This window comes from Cavia porcellus, unplaced genomic scaffold (genome assembly GCF_034190915.1).
Source record: "Cavia porcellus strain 051 isolate PalLab524CR breed Dunkin Hartley unplaced genomic scaffold, mCavPor4.1 scaffold_2, whole genome shotgun sequence".
Classification (NCBI taxonomy): domain Eukaryota; kingdom Metazoa; phylum Chordata; class Mammalia; order Rodentia; family Caviidae; genus Cavia; species Cavia porcellus.
This window is the reverse complement of record NW_026947485.1, coordinates 62,171,767-62,191,959: the sequence shown is the minus strand read 5'-3', so window position 1 is coordinate 62,191,959 and position 20,193 is coordinate 62,171,767. Positions and strand designations below refer to the sequence as shown.

General features: G+C 39.3%; 1 protein-coding gene across 1 annotated transcript in view; it reads left to right on the top strand.

Annotated features, from left to right (window-relative positions):
• The window catches only part of Asb4 (ankyrin repeat and SOCS box containing 4), a 70,924-nt gene that overhangs the window by 25,621 nt on the left and 25,110 nt on the right, over positions 1-20,193 (top strand). Inside the window, exon 3 of the mRNA XM_003475110.3 lies at positions 17,797-18,287. Coding sequence (XP_003475158.1) covers positions 17,797-18,287 — 491 coding nt within the window. The remainder of the gene's footprint in view (positions 1-17,796; positions 18,288-20,193) is intronic.

The following is a 20,193-nucleotide window of genomic DNA, read 5'->3' as shown; positions in this document are numbered from 1 at the left end:
TTGCCATGGTAACCAACACCATGTCTCTGGGTTCATTAAACCTGTGTTCCAAACTAAGCACTTAGCAATAGCTTCTGAATAAATGCAACAAAGCTCTGCATATTGAAAAGGGCATATTCATGTTAAGTAGGGGAAAAAGGTTTTCAATTTCACTCATTAAACTTGAGTAAATAATTTAATATCTTTGTGTGCCAGTCCTCCAAGCTAATGAATAAGGATAAATGCTTAATGGAAAATCTAGCTTAGTAAAGTTAACAGCACAGGCTCCACATGTAAAGAAAATTGATGTGGCCAGCATACATGCATAGGAAGGGGCAAATAACATATATTGACGATCTCTGGTGTGGATATGTCAGGTACTTGAAAATAAAAAAGTCTCGTTTAATTCTTGCAACAGAATATGAGGTACACATAATTCTCCTCATTTTACAGATGAGGAATCAGAAGTTCAGAGTAGTTAAATAAAGGTCTCAGTTCACACAGCTTGTTGCATTGGAGGATGATGCTCAGCTCCCTTTAGTCAGAGTTCATGAGGATCCCTCTGTGTCCTGCTGGAAATTGCATAAGTCTTACGCTTTGGACACATTCAGCTAATTTAAAAATGAGAAGAAAAGTTTGTACTGAGGTAACATGATATAAACTAGAAACTTCAACGCTGCATCGAGAGTTTCATTAGTTTGAAGACAATTTCCTATCATGGGGTTTTTAAAGGCTTTTCCTAAAAAAAGTATGAGAGGGCAGATGGTTATAGCAAAAGCATGTTTAATTAAAAGACACGAAAAAACAGTCCATGCTTCTTCTAAAAATGTGTCCCACCAAAGGAATTATTTACCCCTATTCTTTCATTTTCTAACATAAAGAAAGGTTTATAGTTGTAAAGTAGATCAGCTGGAAACTAATTTTTTCTTCCCAAGTAGGATAAATGACATTGCGTTTTCTGAATTTTCTGCAAAGAAAGTGAAGATAAGCGATCAATTAAGATATATTTAAAACCTATTCATTCATTTTCCTTAAAATTAAACCTGTTAAGAATGACACTTTGATCAATTTCCTTCTGCTTCCAACTATGTGATATAGCAAGGTGTAAAATGAAGGAAATAACTAGTTGTAAGTTAAACATCTTTTTCACTAAACTTACCTGTTAGGAGTTTATTTATTTTTAAAAATAAAACTACTAATTATTTTAGTCTTACTCACAATATTATGTCAGTCTTCTTCAAACTTGAGTTGCATAATACTGCCCAGACTATTCTTGAGAGAATTTCCAGAGGGATCACAATGAAAGCTCTCTTTCCCTGCTGTTGGCATTAGTTATCTTTCTCTAACTGGCTCTTTTGACCTTAAGGTCCCCTATCAAAAGTCATATGTGACTTGATTTCTGAGTTTTTGGCCTGTGTGTGTGATCTTTGTTTTGCAACTAGAAGCATCTGAAATCAGAAATTAAAGGATGTCGTTTCCTTGGGTCTATATTGCTTAATTTGTTTTTCCTATTAGCACTTTTTTCTCTAATTTTTTCTTACTCAGAAGAGTCCAGATCTTTTTAGCCTCTGAACATTTAAAGCACCATTTAGCAAAAGATACTTGAAAGGCAGCATTTTCTTTGTAAACTCTGTAAGTAATAATTTATGAAATATAATCCAAAGAGCCCAGATTTAGAAGTAATGATTAAGTCAAACAAGAACCCAAGGTGCTGATTTCAAGTTTCTATTGTTAACCAAGAAAACATAAATGCATGAAAAATGGTGAAAGCATCAGAATCAGAAACTAAGAAAATCAAGCATTTGCCAACTTCTTCAAGGAGTTTACTCATTAGAAGGCCAATGGGAAGAGAAAAAGAGTTGGCCCCTCTCTCTTCTGAGAGTGAGAAAAGGGGCTGAACCTCTGGGGGACTGGTAAGGGGCCCATGAAAGCAAATCCCAAGAGTGTTCTATGTCATTGTGGCCTTGGAAGTCTGGAAACCCTCAGCAACCCTGTTCATTGAAGAGGGTGACAGCCATCAAAGAAATGGATGGCAAAGTTGGAAATAAATTTATTTGCAGAAGGCAATATTGAATTAACCTAGGAAGGGTCAGGAGGTCCCAAAGGAAAAGTGGCTTTGAATTTAAAATCGACTACCACTTGTGACATTTCTTTTGTGTACTCTCATTTTCACAAGTGTTCTTGTTCGTTCTTTTGTTTGTTTGTTTTGCTTTGGTTTTTGAGACAGTGCCTCACTTCGTAGTTCAAATTGGCTTTGAACTCACTATGCGGCCTAGGCTGGCCTCAAACTCATAATGATCCTCCTGCCTCAGCCTGCCATAGTCCTGGGACTGCGGGTGAGATACATCATGCCAGAAAATCTTCACAACTATTCTGTCAGGCTAATACTGTAATACTCATTTCCAGATTAAAATAGGCAAATTGCTTGCTGGTGAAATCTCATTTTGACTAGGTAGATTGAACTCTGGGCCAAATATCTATTTTGTCCACTAGGTGGTGTGTTTTCCCTTTGCTGGGGCGTGTCCCATAGTTAAACTAAATTATTTTTGGGAGTGAGGAGCTTCCTTCGTTCTGTTTAAGGAATTGTTGTCTACACTGTATATCCTGCATGTCAACCAATAAATCTGCATTTTCTCCCCTCCTTACAATTGCCTTGTTCACAGCCTCTGAGAGCACAGGTTGCTATGTTCTGTAACACATGATCCTCTCTACCTGACACGATTAGACCAGGTCTGCCAGTGGATTAACATCTGGCCTGATAGGAAAATGTGGGCTCAAGTACAGTGCTTAAGCACATAGGCTCTGGAATAAGACTCTTTAGGGTCAAATTGTCTCTTCCATTCACTAAGTGTGTCAAGAGGGCAGGGTAGAATCCCCTTGGTCCTCAGCCTTGTTACTCAATGGGAGTGTTGTTAATAACCCAGGAGGGCCCAGAGGTCACTCACCCAGTGTGTGGACCTGTGAAGGCACCTTCGTATCGATGAGGAACGTGGTTCCCACTGTCTTATACATGGATTCTGGTCCTGCTATTAGATTTCTTCCCACAGGACTTCTCAGAATCTTTTCTACATGTTCACGTGAATTGTAACTATATAAAGCTGAGAGTCTACATGTTTACTTAATCACAGAACTTTTACTTATAGCGCCTCTTCTGGGGCTCAGATGGAGCAAAGATTTTGAAAAATGCTGATTTAAAGGAGTGAGACTGGGGCCATCACCAGAAGAGAGACTGAACCATGGTGCAGTGCAGATTTTACCTGTGGAACTCAGTCTCCCTGCAGCTTTCCTCTCAAGGGCAGAGGGGTAGGCTGGAAGAGCTGTGGGTGGCTACTGGAATCCCTGCTTCCCAGGGGAATCTCAGTTTTTGTTCTATCAAGACCAGCAATTAATTGCACAAGGCCTGCTCACACCAGGAAAGGCAGTTTGTTTTCAGTCAGATTCACTGATTCGCATGTGAATTGCATATGGCAAACACCTGCACAGAAGCATCCAAGATAATATTTGATCAAACATCTGGAAACTATGGTTCAGTCATGCTGACCACAAATGAAATTAACCATCACATCCACTGAGTACGGACCTACATTACTATGAGATAATCAATATTTAAGTTTTATTTTTATCTTTTTGTCTTCTTCCTTTTTGTCTGTACTGGGGATTGAACTCACGACTGCCTGCTTGCAAGGCAGGTGCTTATGCCGCTGAGCTAAATCTCCAGCCCCAATATTTAAGTTTTAAGCAACTTCATTTCTGGGAATCTGTTCCAGTAGAGTAAAAAATGAATAGTCATCCTCCACTTAGTCAAACCGTCAGCATCTACTGCATGCTAGTAATTTCCTACCGAGGACTTGGTCATCTGTCTCTCAGACTTAGTCCAAACCCCTAGTTCTGCATCATCCAGGATCAATTTTGTTGCTGATTGTCCATCTAATTTCAGTTTCTCTGTTCAATTAACCACTCACAGGACCACAGTGAGTGTGACGGCGTCTCTCAGGGTGTCTCCACAGTGCCTCATGCTCTGTGGAGCTAGCTGGATCTAGGGTGTATGATATGGAAATTAAAGCTCTGTGGTACTAAATTTACCCTCTGATTGGAATTCCCAGCCTGGTAGCCTAGGTGGGATAAAAAAGGGAAAGGCAGGCTGGCTGCCTGCTGCTGCTGCCTCCTGCTTGTTCTGCCATGGACTGTTTCTCCTCTGTGAGGCCTGCCATGATGCCCCCTGCCTCAGAAACAGCTAGCTGTAGACTGAAACCTCTACAAACTTTGAGCTGAAATACACCTTTCCCCCTTTAACTTTGGGTGTCTGATATTTTTGCCGCAGCAATGAGAAAAGACATTGAGCAACAGCTATTCAAACTTTAAATCAGAGGGCAGGGACTGGGATGTAAACTTTTGATGAGATGCTTCATACTGTAGTCTCTTAAACAGAATGAACAGATGGTCCCCCAACAAGCAGCGAAAGAGCAACTCTCACATTTAGATTCTGGCTTCTCCCTCTACTTAACTTTTTTTTTCAATCTCTACTTATTGAGAACACAAATCACAGTGTCAACAGGTAAGAGTTAGAGAAGACACAGATTTTCCACTTTTCTTATTCATTATTCTATCTGAATAATGAAAACAATAAAAAGAAGTCCAGAAGAGAAAAATATGTGCCCTAGAAGAGAGGAAACATGACCCTGACAACTCAGGGGAGCATAGCTGTAAAACTTCCTTTCTGATTAACACAGACAAAAACTTTGAAGACTTCTGCTTAGTTTTATCCAGAGGGAAAATAGTTTAAGAGAAAAAGAAGAAATGAAGAAACAAAACAAACCAAAACAAAAAAGCTGGGGGAAAATAATACTTTTCCCTTCATTTTGGTTCACCCACTTGGAACACAGGAGTCCTGGATGTAACAGCCATGATCATGCAGGAACTGGATCAGCAGGAAAACGTTTTCAAAGCTCCTCTTTCCTGCTCTAAATCTCAGCATCTCTAAATCTTAACTGTGCAAGCAACTGTTCCTTCTGTAAGCCACTGGCTGTAGAGAGAACCCCTGCTTTCTCTCTCTAAAGGCTCCCTCACTGTCCAGCGCCCTGGACATCAGGCAGGGCTCCATCAGCACCGCACTGATCATTGCTGCCTTCCTGGGTGATGGAGTCTGCTCTTTTAATTCCCACCTTGTACCTGTCTGCTTCACACTGTGTCACCTGCCTATATTGTCTCCACACATTCATCACCACCCCCGGGGCTGCTTCAGCCTCCTCTTCCGTGTCACCAAAACAAATTTTGTCCCCAAATAGAGAAAGAAGTCCTATTAACTCTCTCCAAATTCATAGATTAGCCTCTTTCTCAGCTGAATGACAATACTAGCATTAATTTCCTATAGCAAAAACACCATCCCACCCTAAGACATGGTCTGACGTCAGGTGCCCAACAAGATCAGCACAAAATAATAAAACAGCTTGCAAAGTCTGAGTTATTCACTCTTACCTCTGGTTACCTTGCTAAGTTTTAATCAGTGTTTTTGGGGGAATTAAAAGATAAAAAAACGAAGTAAAGATAAGATGACTGAGCTCAGTGCCTGCATCTTGATCGCTGTCCAATAGCACATCTAAAAAGTTATCTCTTCTTTCAGGATGAGTGAGTTTAAAATAAACAAAATGATAAATAAACATAGGCTCTATGAAAAAAAATGTGCCTCCCAAGGGATGAGAAGCAATATTCCGAGGAGCTGGCAGATAAACTTTGATATGAAAAAGATTTGCTTCGGGAGGCAGAGGAAAGCAGTTTGTGTTATTTGCTGCCTATTTTCAATATGGTTCAGGAAAAAAAGAAATACAGGTTGCCGTTAAAGAAGAAGAAACTTGCCATGAGAACAGAGACATGTAGGAGTTCAGTTTAATTAGGTTTTGCTCAGCGGGATCAGACTGGAGATGGGTTTTGATAGCATCAACAAGTCTTGCCACTGAGGGGTTGCTCCCTCCCTGACCATCAGTCTTGTTGTGCATGAGTCCCGATGCTCTGTCCTATATGCTCTGTTAGTTTTCAAATCTAAACTCAGACCAGGGTCATCCCATGTAGTCCTCTAGCTCCAAGAATCATCAAACAGTGTCCACCTCAAATTTGTGTGCACAGCTGACTGTCTCCCCCAAACTACAGACCCACACTTCCTGCTCAGTGTAACCCACACCTTCACGTTGAATAATCATCTCAAGGTAGCCATGTCCAGAATGGAGCAGTGTTTCTGCACCTGACTCAGAGATCACCACCTGCCTTGTCTCAGTAACCATAGCTGAGTTCTTCCGGTTGATCAGATCAGAGCCAGCAGGTGACTCTGTTTCCTACTTTCCCTCAAACCCCTCAGTGGCAAGACTTGTTGATGCTATCAAAACCCATCTCCAGTCTGATCCCGCTGAGCCACTGCTCCTCGGCCATCCTTCCCGAGGCCACACTGTTTATTCCTGCACTGCTACAGCTGACTCCCAATAATGTCCCTGCTTTCACGTTGTGCTCCTTTGCAAGGCTTCCACATGGCCAATGAAAGACAAAGCAGATCATCTCACCCCTCCGTGGTGCATCCCTTCCCACTCACACTGGGTTTGGATTCCCTCCTTCTGTCACTTCCCTCTTTCAGTGCTTTCCTTCTTTAAGTTTTCAAATATATCAGACTTGTTAGAACTGTAACTCTGCTGTGTCCTTTGCCAGGAAAGCCTTTCCCTGGGAACTTTAAACACTTTAATTTATCGCCAGGCAAGGTTTGTACTATCAGCCTTTCTGTGAAAACTGCATCTTCTCCCCCATCGTTCTCTGCCACTTCTTGACTTTATTCTCCCTTATCATATTAAACACGAGTAAATTGTTTCGTCCATTTCCTTCACTAGTGTTATGGCTTATATCTAGATGTTTCCCAAAGCCTCGTATGTTCCTAGGTGGGGCTTGGCCACAGGTGGCTGGATTGTAGGTACCTAACTATGAACAAAGGGTGTGTGATATTTGCATTAGTCCCTTAACTGGGTTAGCAGAGTTCTGACTGTAGGCATAGGGATTTACTGAAGATGGAAACCCCACCATAGGTACGGGTAGCACCAACCAAAAGGCATTTAGCCTGGATGAAGTTAAAGGGAAAGACAGAAAGAAGTCTGGCTTTTTTTTTTTTTTTTTTTTTTTGCCTGCTCTTCCATAGACTGTTTCATTTCTGCCACACTCCTCTGCCTGGCTGTCCTGCTCTGGAGCCAGCCAACTATGGACTGGACCCTCTAGCAAACTGAGCTGAAATAAATCTTTCCTCCTTTAATTTTGGGTGTTGGGTATTTTTTTTTCTTAACAATTAGGAAAGTGGCTAAGAACCAGTTTGCCAACTCTACAAAGCTGATGATATTTCTCTTAGTTACTGTGGTATTTCTAGAGTTGCTGACTGGAGCTACTACAGAACAGGGGCCCAGAGAGTGCACACCGTGTTGCCCAACCCTGCAATCCATTTCAGAACACTTCATCACTCAGCAGGAAAGCTGTGCCATGCCCCTCAGCAATCACTGTCCATTTTCCTCCAGTGCCCACTCCCAGCTAGTCACTGGTTCTGTGTCAGTACACTTTCCATATGAATGGAATCACTATCATCATAGTCTGGATCTGGCTTGTTTCACTTAGCATAATGCTTTCAGTGTTTCTTGGAACAATGCAATAAGTGATATGCCAGAATTTTATTGCTGCATAATTGTATTCATTCATCCATTCACCAGCTGATGGGCATTTCAATTTTCTTTTTTAATTTATTGTGAACTGTGTCTCTGTGCATGTTTATGCCCAACTTTTTAAATTAAATTTATGCTACAATTTAGGTATACAGAAAGAATTTGTTCCTGTGCATGATTTATCTTAATTCTTTTTTTTTTTTTTTTGTTCTCTCATTCCCATCCTATTTCCTAAGTTTTTCAGCAGAGATATATTTTGATTTTAATTGAGTGTGTGCTAGGGATGTTAAAATGTTGGAATTATTGGGTTACATAGTAACACTGTTTTTAACCTTTTGAGATCTGTTCTCATATTTCCCAAAGTGGTTGCACCATTTTACATTCCCACCCATCAGTGGGTGATGATTTCTGTTTCCTTGTGTCATTGATAACTCTTCATATTATCTGCCTTTTTGTTTGTCACATCCATCCTAATGAGTATAAAGTGTCATAAAACACTTATTGATTTGCATTTTCATGATGGCTAATGGCATGGAACACTTTTTCATGTGTTAAGAACTATTTGTAGTTTCTTCATAAAAATGTCAATTCATGTCTTTCAACTATTGAGTTGTAATTATTTATTATATATTTATTATTTTATATTAATAATAGTTGTAATTACTTGTTTATATTTATTATTCCTATCAGGTGTATGAGTCTTCATATAGTTTTGTTTTTTGTTTTTTTTTTTTGAGACAGAATTTCTCTATGCAGCCCAGGCTGGCCTTGAGCTCACAGCGATCTTCCTGTCTTGGCTTCCCAAGTGATGGGATTATAGGTGTGTATACCACACCTGGCTGTCATATAGTTTTGAGAATCATATTTTCATAAATAAATTGAAAAGAATAGTTATAGTTGCTCCAGGAAGTTATGTATAGAGAGAAGATCACAGAGCAAATGATGATACCAGGGTGAGATACAGCAATATAAAGGATGAGGAAAAGAAAGGAAAATAGAAAGCTCATTAAGGAATAGCCACTGAGGAAGAAGAAAGTACTCTAAAGGAAGCTGACAAAAGTCAGATTTCAAGAAGTGAGTCAGAACCACCACTAGATATCACGGAGAAGTGTAGTATGATGAAAGCTGAAAATGAGGTGAGGGTAACTGTTATGGCTTATGTCTAGACCACCCCCACCCCAGTCTCCTGTGCTGATATGCAGGGAGTGTCAAAGGTGAGTGACTAGACTAGGGTATGTGAATGTGGATTAAGGGTATGGAAAATGGAAGCTCCACCTTGGGTGTGGGTGCCACCAATCAAGCAGACTGTAATTCCTGGATGGAATTTAAAGGAGCAGAAAGAAGGCAGGCCTGCTGCTGCTACCATTGTCTGTTTGCTTCCTTTCTCCAGTCATACCATGAACTGTTTCTCCTCTGTGATGTCACCCTGTCTTGGGGCCAGTTGAGAATGGACGGAAACCTCCAAAAACTGTGAGCTGAAATCAACCTTTCCTCCTTTAATTTGTGGGTGTCAGGTGTTTGGTTTCAGCAATGAGGAAACAGCAATAAATTAGAGGCGGTTGGTGACCTTTATCAGAGTAGCTTCAGTGAGACACAACACATTTTGATAGACTGAGGGATGTCTAATGGTGAGAAAAAGATATAGAAAGCAGAATTCACATATGCAAGACATTTTCCCAGAAGGAGATCAAAAGAGATGGAAAAGTAGCTAAAAGGGAGAGAAAAAGCTTTAAGCATGTTGATAAACTCAGGGCCAGGAGCCAATAGAAGGGAGATATTGGATATGCAGTACAGAGAAATTTTTTGTAGGGCAATATTTTCTCTTTGAGTATATGACCAGTTGCAAAGATGGAGACATTGATCTTTCTCCTAAAATTAAAGACAGGAAGAAAAGTAATTGCTGAAGCAGTCAGCATTTTTTTTTGTTTGTTTTATAGCAACCTACAGAAGCACAATTCAGTGGTGGTAGAAATAATTAGTGTACACCATTATCTAGCTGTCTCTCCCTCTAGGCTTATGGAAGACTGCACTTTCTGGTTCCCTTGCAGTTCAGCAGGCACATGGCTCCTCTAGCTGCTGTCATGTGAATAGAAGAAATGAGTCACTTTCAGGTCTGTGTGGTTACAGGCTCATGCAGGATTTTTTCAAGATTGTTCCTTCCTTTGGTACGGTGGTGATTGAAACCTCACACAAAAGTGAGGAAGTCACAAGAACAAGGCAGCTTGGACTCCTGACATCAAATAAAGGGTTTTTTGATATGGAGAACTGCCTCCTGGAACTGCAGTGGACTACATGAAAAGACTGTGAAACATAGGTTGCAACACAGATTTAGTTCATTCTGATTAAACCCTAGCTTGAGATCAATTAGAATACACTGGCAATGCAGGCAGTGGAGGATGCAACTAAGGGTAAGAGGGAACTGGGCTCTAGAGCCAGTAATTCAGACTAGCACAGTGGAGCTGTGCAAACCTTTAGCAATGAATTCTCTTCAGGAAGCTCCGATGGGACTTTGATAGTACAGTGTACTTCAGAAGAGTTGGGGGATACAAAGGTTGGATGAGATATTTACAAAGATTTGGATGATGATGTCTAGACAGAGATAAAAAACAAAAAAGACTGAACCAGATACCTGTGTCTGTGGTGGAAATGGGAGAGGAGCGTTACAGAGAGTTTGTAAGATTACTGATAAGAAAGGATGGAGGATGATCTCCCTGGGTGACAGGAGATGCACAGGGTGAGAAAGTTGCAGTTCTTGTTGATCTAGAAGAAAGCAGTTCTCAACTTCAGACCAAAGAGAATGTGAGTCTTAGAGAAGTGAGACCTTAAAGAAAATGGTATTTCATTTAAGATTTCATTTGAGACAAGACTATAGAAGATACAAGAAAATATATTTGCTTTCAATTGTAGACTGAAAGGGCAAAATTGAAACAAGAGCAAAGCACCCAACTGAAAATATGCTTTGGTGACAGTTAATAACAAACTTGACACTGCACAAAATTACATCTTTGACAAAGAAGCTGACTTGAGAAGCAATTCCAGAACACTCAGAAATTGAAAAGCTCTGAATAGGAAAAAAGAACTCTAACCTTTGCATAATAGATATTTCAAAAGAAGGTTTACTGTTCATAATAAGCAAGATGATATTAGTAAAATCCTTAGTGAATGCTCAGAGAATGGCAGACTTTATTAATATTTTCATAAAGAACACTAGGTGAATATGCTGTGTTTTTCCTGTACAAAAATGTAACTATACTGGCCATTTGAATAGAGGCAGTTGTAATTCAAGCTGATGAGAACAAATGTAAACTCACCTGCATGAAACAGCTCAGGTAAAACAAGTAGCTAGTGAGGATTCTAAATTCCTACTCAGAATTAATAAATTAAGCAAAATTCTTCTATCCATGTTATTATTTTCTCTGTGTTCTCATCTGTGTTGCAGACCACTATATCCAATGAGAACAAGGTATTTTGCCTTGTCTATGAAAATGAAAGTTCTTCAAAATGATGTTAAAAGGAAGCCATAGGAAGCTTGCAATGTTTTAGTTTTTGCAGTTAGAAACTAGGGTCAAGATAATTGTGGGAAGAAATAGCTTATCGATGACTTACTTGATAATTGTTGGATAGTGAATATTCTAAGTAAAAAATAGTTGTTATAGTTTTTATTACATAAAGAAAAAATATGTCTAATGTATCACAAGCAGAGAAGGAAAATTCCTCTTTATTTAAAAATATGCAGTCATCGGAGAGGAAAAGGGTAGGTTAGTTATTGACAAAATTAATGAAAAAACTAAACTCAGCTGTACCTTTAATAAAATATCTAAATTCAATAAAAATAGTAAAATTATACAAACAGGTGAGTAAACAAAAAACAGATGGCTTGTAACTGAACAAAACTTGGTGGGCTTCCATGTCTCCATAACAGTATTGAAAAAATGTTATACTATTCAGTATTTTAAAAAAGGAAACAAGGGATAAGAGAAGGAAAGAAAAAAAGAATAGAAGGAAAAAATGGAGATCAGGCTTTTGTAAGTAAAGAAGGAAGGAGAGGCTGAAGGGAGGGGAGGGGAATGGGATAAAAAGAAGCGGCAAGATTAATCATGTACAGGTACAAATTCCCTACCATGAATGTCATCACTGTGTATATCTAAAATGTACTATTAAAAAAAAAGAGTAGAACAAACTTGTGGATTTTGTGGGGAAATTGCTGTCACTCGAAAACTGCGTACTCCTTAAATGCTATTTTTAAATGTATGATACAAATAGGAAAAAAGAAAACTGTCATGTACTTGATTTCCTAGGAAAATGTGTAAAGTTACCTCTCCTAAAGCATGTATTGGATATGTAGGATGCTATTAATTGAATCAAGTGTGGTAAATGGGATGTAGTCATAAAAACAATCTTAGGATTGTTTCCAGAGCATCTTCAAATGTCAGAGGGTCTTGCTTATGCCGTGTTTTTGGCTAAGAACTAAGGCAAATTCATGTCCTTTCAGGTATGTTTTAGGGAAAAAAGTCACGTGATCTCAAAACAGTCAGAAGTTGGACTTCAGTGCTAATGATTCAGATTTAAAAATGAAACACCTTTCTTCCTTCCTTTCACTTTCTGCTTCCAATTGGAAGCATGCCCTGGGGAAGGGACAGACTGCCCTTCCTCACTTGCACTTCTGTCCTCTTACTAAGGGTGGATTTCCCAGGCAGGTGCAAGGGGAAGCGGGAGAGAAAGAAGGCAGGAAATCTCTTATCTCTGGTGGTCTAGCATGACCACCTTCTAGATCTGGCAGTTGTTTAAAGCAGTGTAACCTCACAAACATATAAATTAAGTTAGACAAAGATAGAATTATTTAATAAACATCCACTTTAGAATAGTAGCGGTCTCTTGGCAGAGAAAAGAAAGAGAGGAGAGAAGAAACAAGTGGGTTACAGTTTATTGTTAAATTCTATCTCAGGAAAAAAGAAAGCTAAAGTAAATATAGCAAAATTAATATCTGTCAAATATAGTATTTTGATATTTTCTATATGTTTGAATATTTCATAATTTATAAAAACAATTTTAGAGTTGGAAATGTTGTCAATAGATATTTAGATATAGTAACACAACAGAATTCTAACCCAACTCCATTTTACATATAAACACAAAGTAATTTTGAATTTTAGATAAATATGGAATGCAGTAGGGAAAAATCATGGTAACATTGGGTTTTCTTTTTTCAGAATTTTCCCAAGATTTTTCCTCATTTGAGAGCATCTTTCCTTATGGTCATGATATTCATGGTATTTGAATTATAATACAGAACATTTGTATCTATTCAAACATATATGCGGATTCTCCATATGGATTCAAACAAATCATTTCTTTATTATGTTATGTAGGATGATCTTTCTTAAATGCTAACGATTGAATTTCACATAGTATTACTGTGGTTTATATTATTTGTAATAATAATGCCTATAATTTAGCTGGGATGTTCTGTTTACTTTCCAAAGTTCATGTGTGAAGGCAGATGTCCCTGAAAAATAGGAGATGCAAGATGTGTCTGGAAGGGGAGGGATCTTGGATTCAGGCTGCTTCTTCATCTCAGTGCATATTCCTCCATACAGATATTCAAGAAGCGAAGATCTTTGTTATGTGTTGTATCTAGATGTCCCATCAAAGCCTCAAGTGCTCATGAGGTAGGGCTCTTGGCAGTGATTGGATCATAGGTAGATTATATCAGTTCACTAAATGCGATTACTATAGTTCTGGGTGTTGCCAAATGGATTTACTGAAGGCAGAAGACCCACCCTGATGTCAGTGGTACCAACCATAAAAAGTCTTTTGGCTTGGATGGAATAAAAAGGGAAAGGGAGACTAGCTGCTTCCTGCCTCCTGCTTGTTTTGCCATGAATTATTTCTCCTGTGACGGTTCCCTCTCCTGTGTTACTCTGCCTTGGAGCTGAGTGACTATGGATTAAGATCTCTGAAAACTGTGGGCTAAAATAAACTTCTCTTCCTTTAACTTATGGGTTTTGTGTATTTCATCCCCATAACAAGAAAAGTAACCAAGATTACTATCATGGACACAGGAGAGCAGGTTTAGGGACATGAAATGGGGACATGGCTTCCCTGAGTCTGGGAATACAGTGGAGTGAAAGTTTCTACAGTGATACAGACCTAGTGCCTCTTTCTTGCAGCTCTGGAATGGCAAGAGACTTGGAGGTGTAGTTCTTCCAATAAGGATGGCTCAGGGAGTCTGTGGGGACACCAACTCAGCAGATGGTTCCCAGCAGAGGGAACCACAGTGATGATTTGGCAGACATTTAAGATCTTCTGCCTAAGACTGACAAAATTAGTGTTGACTGTTGAGTGTAATCAAAGAACATCATGGCAGAAATAGAAAGATATTGTACCAAGAGCATTCTGTTAAAGTCCCTCCATGACCTTCAACTCAAGACTTTTCTCCAAAAATCTTGAGCACAGACCTTTTCTCCTGGCCAGCTCTCACTCTTTCTGTTCATCTACTTCTCTATCTCACCTTTTTGTCTCATTCTCACTGTTTATAAATCATCTCTTTGCCCACAGGTGAAATCTAAATGTCTTGTTCTTTACTATACAGAGCAAATTTAGAATTTTCTTTTCAGGATGCAGGAATGAACACAGAAAGTGCTGAGCTATATCCCCAATCCCTACTTTCTTTTCAGTTCCTATTAATTTTACTAAATATTGGGTTTTGGCATAGTATTTGCATGCATGCTTATGACACATTTAGATCATATTCATCCCTCTGCCATCCACCTTAACACCCCTTTCCCCCTAATCTTGCTCACTTTCTATAGTTTAATAATAGTCTCTCTTCTACTTTAAGTTGTCTAGGAAAATGTCAAGGAAAATGTGCAGTACTTGTCTATGTCCGGCTTACTTCACTTAACATGATGATCTCTAGTTCTATTTTCCTGTAAATGACGTAATTTTGCTCTACTTTATGGTCAAAGAATACTCCATTATGCATACATACCATCTTTTTCAATCCATTGATGAACATCTAGGCTATTTTCATATCACGACTATTGTGAATTATACGACAATATGCAGGGCATGCAGGTATCGATATAGTATACTGATTAATTGCATTACATATACATCAAGGCCTGGTAGAGCTGGATCACATGGTAGTTACATCTTCAGTGTTTTGAAGAACTTCCACATGGATTTTCATAGTACCTCTACTAAAGCACATCCCCACTGCAGTATATAAGGAGTACCTTTCCCCATTATCCTCACCAGTGTTACTGGTTTTTGTATTCTTGAAAACAACCATTCTGACCGTGGTGAGATGAACTATCAATGTGATTTTGATCTGATTTCCTTAATGCCAAGTTCTCCTAAAACAGAATTTTTCGACGTTGTTGAGGCTACTCTCCAACTCTTGACTCTCCTGCCTCAATCTCCTCAGTAGCTAGGATTACGAGAACAAGTCACTGTGCTAGATCAGAGTTTACCTGCTTCATTAGTTGCTAGTTTAGACGTCTTCTAAAGATAGCTTTGCATCAATTACAAGGTTCATGAAGAGCTTCCGCTCATGATAAATTACTTTACTCAAGAGTAAAATATTCTGCTTACCTACAATGAAAATTGATACAAAAATCTTTATGAGAAGTACAAATATTTTACAGGAATACACAAGAAACTTCTTGGAGAAACAGACCATATATTTCTGCATGAAAAGATTCCACAGAAGTGTGTCAATTTGTCGCGAATTGTTGTGCATACCAGATGATGCAACCATTGTATATAATTTAAGAAAGAGGCGGAAACAGATGTTCTTCCTAACTCTCAGGAAAAACAAAACACTTTATTTATAGATTTTTGGTCTGCAGAGTTGTGGGAGAATATATTTCCATTGTTTTAAGTTGTCCAGTATGTGACACTATCATGGCATCAGTTGGCAATGTATATTTTACATTTTTACATTAAAAATATTTGCAAAATTTACCAAAGATTTAAGTTGCTTGCCTAGTTTCTTGAGTAAATTACAACATCTAAATCAAAATATAGTCAAACAATCCCATTTGATAGAATATGCCCTGCAATAGTTACTCTCAAAGGCACAATTCAAATATAAACACAAGGAGCTCCTTTTAGAAAAGGCAACTGGGCTGCATTGCACCTGGAGGTCAAATGTCAATTATAAATGTCCAAGTCCATTTCAAAGAAAGTATGTGGCTTGTTCCAAGTTGGTGTACAAATTTCATCCTGACTCTTTGATGCTCTTCCTTACTGGAAATTCTCCAGGATCTGAGGAAATGAACTTTTCCAGGTAGAATACTGATGAGAGCAGAGGATCGGTTAAAGGTAGGCTTTGGTTATACCTCTGCTTTCTGCAAGTCAGGAGGAGAGGCAGCCTCAGAGCATGCAGAGAAGAATGTTCTTGGGCTGGGGATTTAGCTCAGCGGCATAAGAGCCTGCCTTGCAAGCAGGCAGTCGTGAGTTTGATCCCTGGTACCGATAAAAATGAAAAAGACAAAAAAAAAAAAAAAAAAAAAAAAGAATGTTCTTGCAAACTGCACTGGAGGTTGGTTTTCCACAGAATCCAGAGCATGGTTATGGGGATGTTATTTTTTTATTTTATTTTTTGTCTTTTTGAGACAGGGTCTGGCTAGTCATTTCAGCTGGTCTTGAGCTTACTTTGTAGCCCACACTGGTCTTGAACCTGTAAGGATCCTCCTGCCTCAGTCTCCCAAGTGCTGGGATTGCAGGCATGGGCCACTGCACCTGGTCATAGCCTTTTCAAACATGTTTCATATGGATAGGAGGATGCTACAATAAGGGTATGAAAGAACCATCCGGGAAGAATAGATTTTCTAAACTTACGAAATGCAACATTATTTCTCTCTTTTCTAGCTTTCATGTACCAAACAAATATACAGAAAATTTTCAAGCAAAAGACTATGAGGCAAAATATCATAGTAATGAAGGATTTTGGAGCCAGGCTGTTGATTCTAAGGCTGCTTATTAGCTTAGTGTGCTTTGGACAAATGGTTTACTAAGTACAAATTTCTTCATCTATAAAATTAGGATACAGTTGCACATACAGTAAAGAGTTGCTGGAATGAGGCCACAGAATGAAAATAATTTAGCTCGGAATGTGGCACATAGTTAAGTGCTAAGTAAATATAGTTATTGCAATAATAATAATCTTTGAGAATTATGCTTGATGAAGCTATAAAAACTTCTAGTAAAATTGAATATAGAGTCAACTCCCTAGTTTGGTTCAACTCAAATTAGGCAGAAAAGGAAAATTTCAGCTTTACAAGTTGATCATTTTACACTCAAAATCCTTCATCAGAAGAACAGAATTCACTTTTATTTCCTGATCTGTAAACAATTTCTAAGGTGCTGGTCAAGAACAATGTCCTTTGTCAACCATAAATTAAAACATGTTACAGTCTGTGAATTATTTTTTCTTTCAGTGAGTGTTTCTATTATATTAGCATGTACCCTTTTCAATGCAAAACATGACCTTTAAACTAGTTGATGGCTAAAGATGTTCACGCCTGTGCACGCGCACGTGTGTGTGTGTGTGTGTGTGTGTGTGTGTGTGTGTGGTGTATTCCAAAGAAGTGGCACAGACCTAGCCCTGCTACTGTGATTTTGGTCAAAGAGCTCGCACATTCCAAGTCACTAAGGTTCACCTTGCACCAAACTTAAAGTTCACTTGCTTTGACAAAGAAGAAAACATTATTTGTAAAAGGCTCAAGACCTTTGAATTTTAAAAAGCCACTTATATGAGCCTCAAAGCTTCCTGTATGCATAACCTTTATTTTAATGGTGTTTAGTATCTCACCGATGAAAACATTTTAGTTCTGGAAATCACTCGTATTTCCAAAAGCACCTGGGAGTTCAGAAGTGGAATTCAGCAAGAATGCACCAGCCTTGGGACCGGAACTCTCTGTTCCTCTCCCTGGGGTGCCCTGCTGGCTGTCCTGGAGGTGGCACTGTTGTTTTGAAGGAGTGACTTCTGCCAGGACAGGAAGTAGGACTGGGAAGAAGAGTGGAGATAATGCGGTGTATGGCAATCAGAGATCAGAAGGAAATAGCAGAGTCCCGTGAAAGGGCTCTTGGGAAGAACAGCAAAATAATCGTCCACCTCAATTTCCCTTAATAGGTGCGAACGTGAACATGAAGACCAACAACCAGGACGAGGAGACGCCTTTGCACACCGCGGCCCACTTTGGGCTCTCAGAGCTGGTGGCCTTCTATGTGGAGCACGGGGCCGTCGTGGACAGCGTGAACGCCCATATGGAGACCCCGTTGGCCATTGCCACCTACTGGGCGCTGCGCTTTAAAGAGCAGGAGTACAGCCCGGAGCATCACCTCATCTGCCGCATGCTGCTGGACTACAAGGCCGAGGTCAATGCCCGAGACGATGACTTTAAGTCTCCCCTGCACAAGGCGGCTTGGAACTGCGACCACGTGCTCATGCACATGATGCTGGAGGCTGGCGCTGAAGCCAACCTCATGGATATCAATGGCTGCGCTGCCATACAATATGTGCTCAAGGTCACCTCCGTGAGGCCTGCCGCCCGGCCTGAGATCTGCTACCAGCTGCTGCTAAACCACGGGGCTGCCCGAATATATCCTCCGCAGTTCCATAAGGTGAGGCCGTGCCCAGTGCTCAGTTTACAGGGTAGCTGAGACTCAAATGGTGGTGGCTTGGTCCTAAGTCTCCAGGAGTCTCAAGCTCGTTGGAGGTTTGGAACTTGCCTAAGCACCTCTGGTCTCTATTTGACCTTTCACTGATAACTGTCCTGCAGGCTGTGCAATAGCCCCTGTTCTACAGAGGGGGACTCGGTCATAGAGTTTGCACAATGGCAGTGCTAGGTTTAACCTTGGATAACATGGTTCCAGTATTCAGTCTTATAACAGCACACTTTACAGCTTCTCTGGTGAATCCCTCAAATTCTAAGCTGGCAGGTACCAAAGGATGACAATATTAATAAGTAAGACACAGCACATACCCTCAGATAGTTTAGAATCTAGTGGGAGAGACAAGCACAGAGATCATTTTTATATGGCCTGGCAAATGATGATACAGAGAAATAAAGGATGTGAAAGGAACATGGAAAATAAAACTGTTATTAACCAAAATAATAATGCCAAAATGGATTTTATTTTAAAATAAACAAGTCAGATCCTGTACCTAGAACTGCCCTCATTTAAAAAAATATAATATACAATAAACAGAGGAGTTCAAAGAATAGACAAGCTAACAAATGTGAAGGCTACAAAACACATCCACAAAAATTTTACCAAACTCCAACTATGTTTATCTTCTACCTTGATAAAATATTGGAGACTCATCTGAATTCCTGCAGTGGGAGGCTGACTTAGAATAAAAGAGTCCAGAATCTACAGGCAGGAAACTCAGTGCAAACTCCACATGGACATCCCAGAGAACATTTAGTTAGATAAAGATATGGTAGTTTTAGCAATTCCTGTGATCAGTAAAGAATTTTCTCTTGCTTATCATTGTTTTAATGGAACATTATGTTTTTTTCTTGTAAAGTTCAGAATGTCCTGGAACTTCCTAATCTTCTTATAGACAGTTTCAAATGATTGGTCAATGGTCACGTGTTAAGTTCAGACCAAAGTCTGCTTGATTCCTGAGTTTTCTGCTGACGTATAACCCATAAAATGTAATTAAACCTAAAGAATCATGAGGCAAGAAGAGGCCTGAAGAAGCAACTTTGTTTAGTTTTTAAGATTTTAGGGAGACTACTACTCTCTTTTAGGCACAACTACTGTCCTATTTGTGACTTTCTATAGAAGGCTGGTTCTGTAGCACTCTTTTCCCTTAATATTCCTTGGATTTTGAAGCACTTTTCACTTAAAAAAATTGTGTATGCCAATCCTGTAGTTCTAGTTTATCACCTAGAAGAGCTCATATGTGTCCAATTAAATTTCTGAAATATACATTAGTTTTCTGGAGTTGGACAGAATAGCTAATGTTTACCACCTTCAATGTGGCTATTCTACCTAGAGTGTTCCATATGGAACTGTTCCTGCTTTTAATTTTTAATCTCTACTTTGTCAACGTAGCTCATTTATTCTATTTTAGCCATGCTGTTCATAATAGGATGAAGACGCATGGCCTTCAGGTCAAATCTAATATAAGAGGGTGATTGAATACATGACTTTACTTTCCCTCACATTAATTTCCTTTCCTATAAAATTTGTAGATGCAGACTCACTTCAGCATCAGAAACAAGTTGATCCTATGCATCTTTCATTATAGAACCCCAAAGATGATGCCATGTTTTCTTTACTTTTCTGTTAGACCACCATCTGTCCTTGGAAAGTGCCCTAGTTGCTTGCCTTAACTGTTACTCTGTATGTATGAACATCCTTCCCTTGGTCAACTGCTACCTCTTTTCCTGTTCATATCCCATAAGGCTCTTCAAGTGGAGCCTCTAGACGATAGCAGTCCATCTCTCAAGAGAGCTCACTTCATAAGAATTTTGTGTACAATTATATCTTTGACCATCTTTCTTCTAAGAGAAAG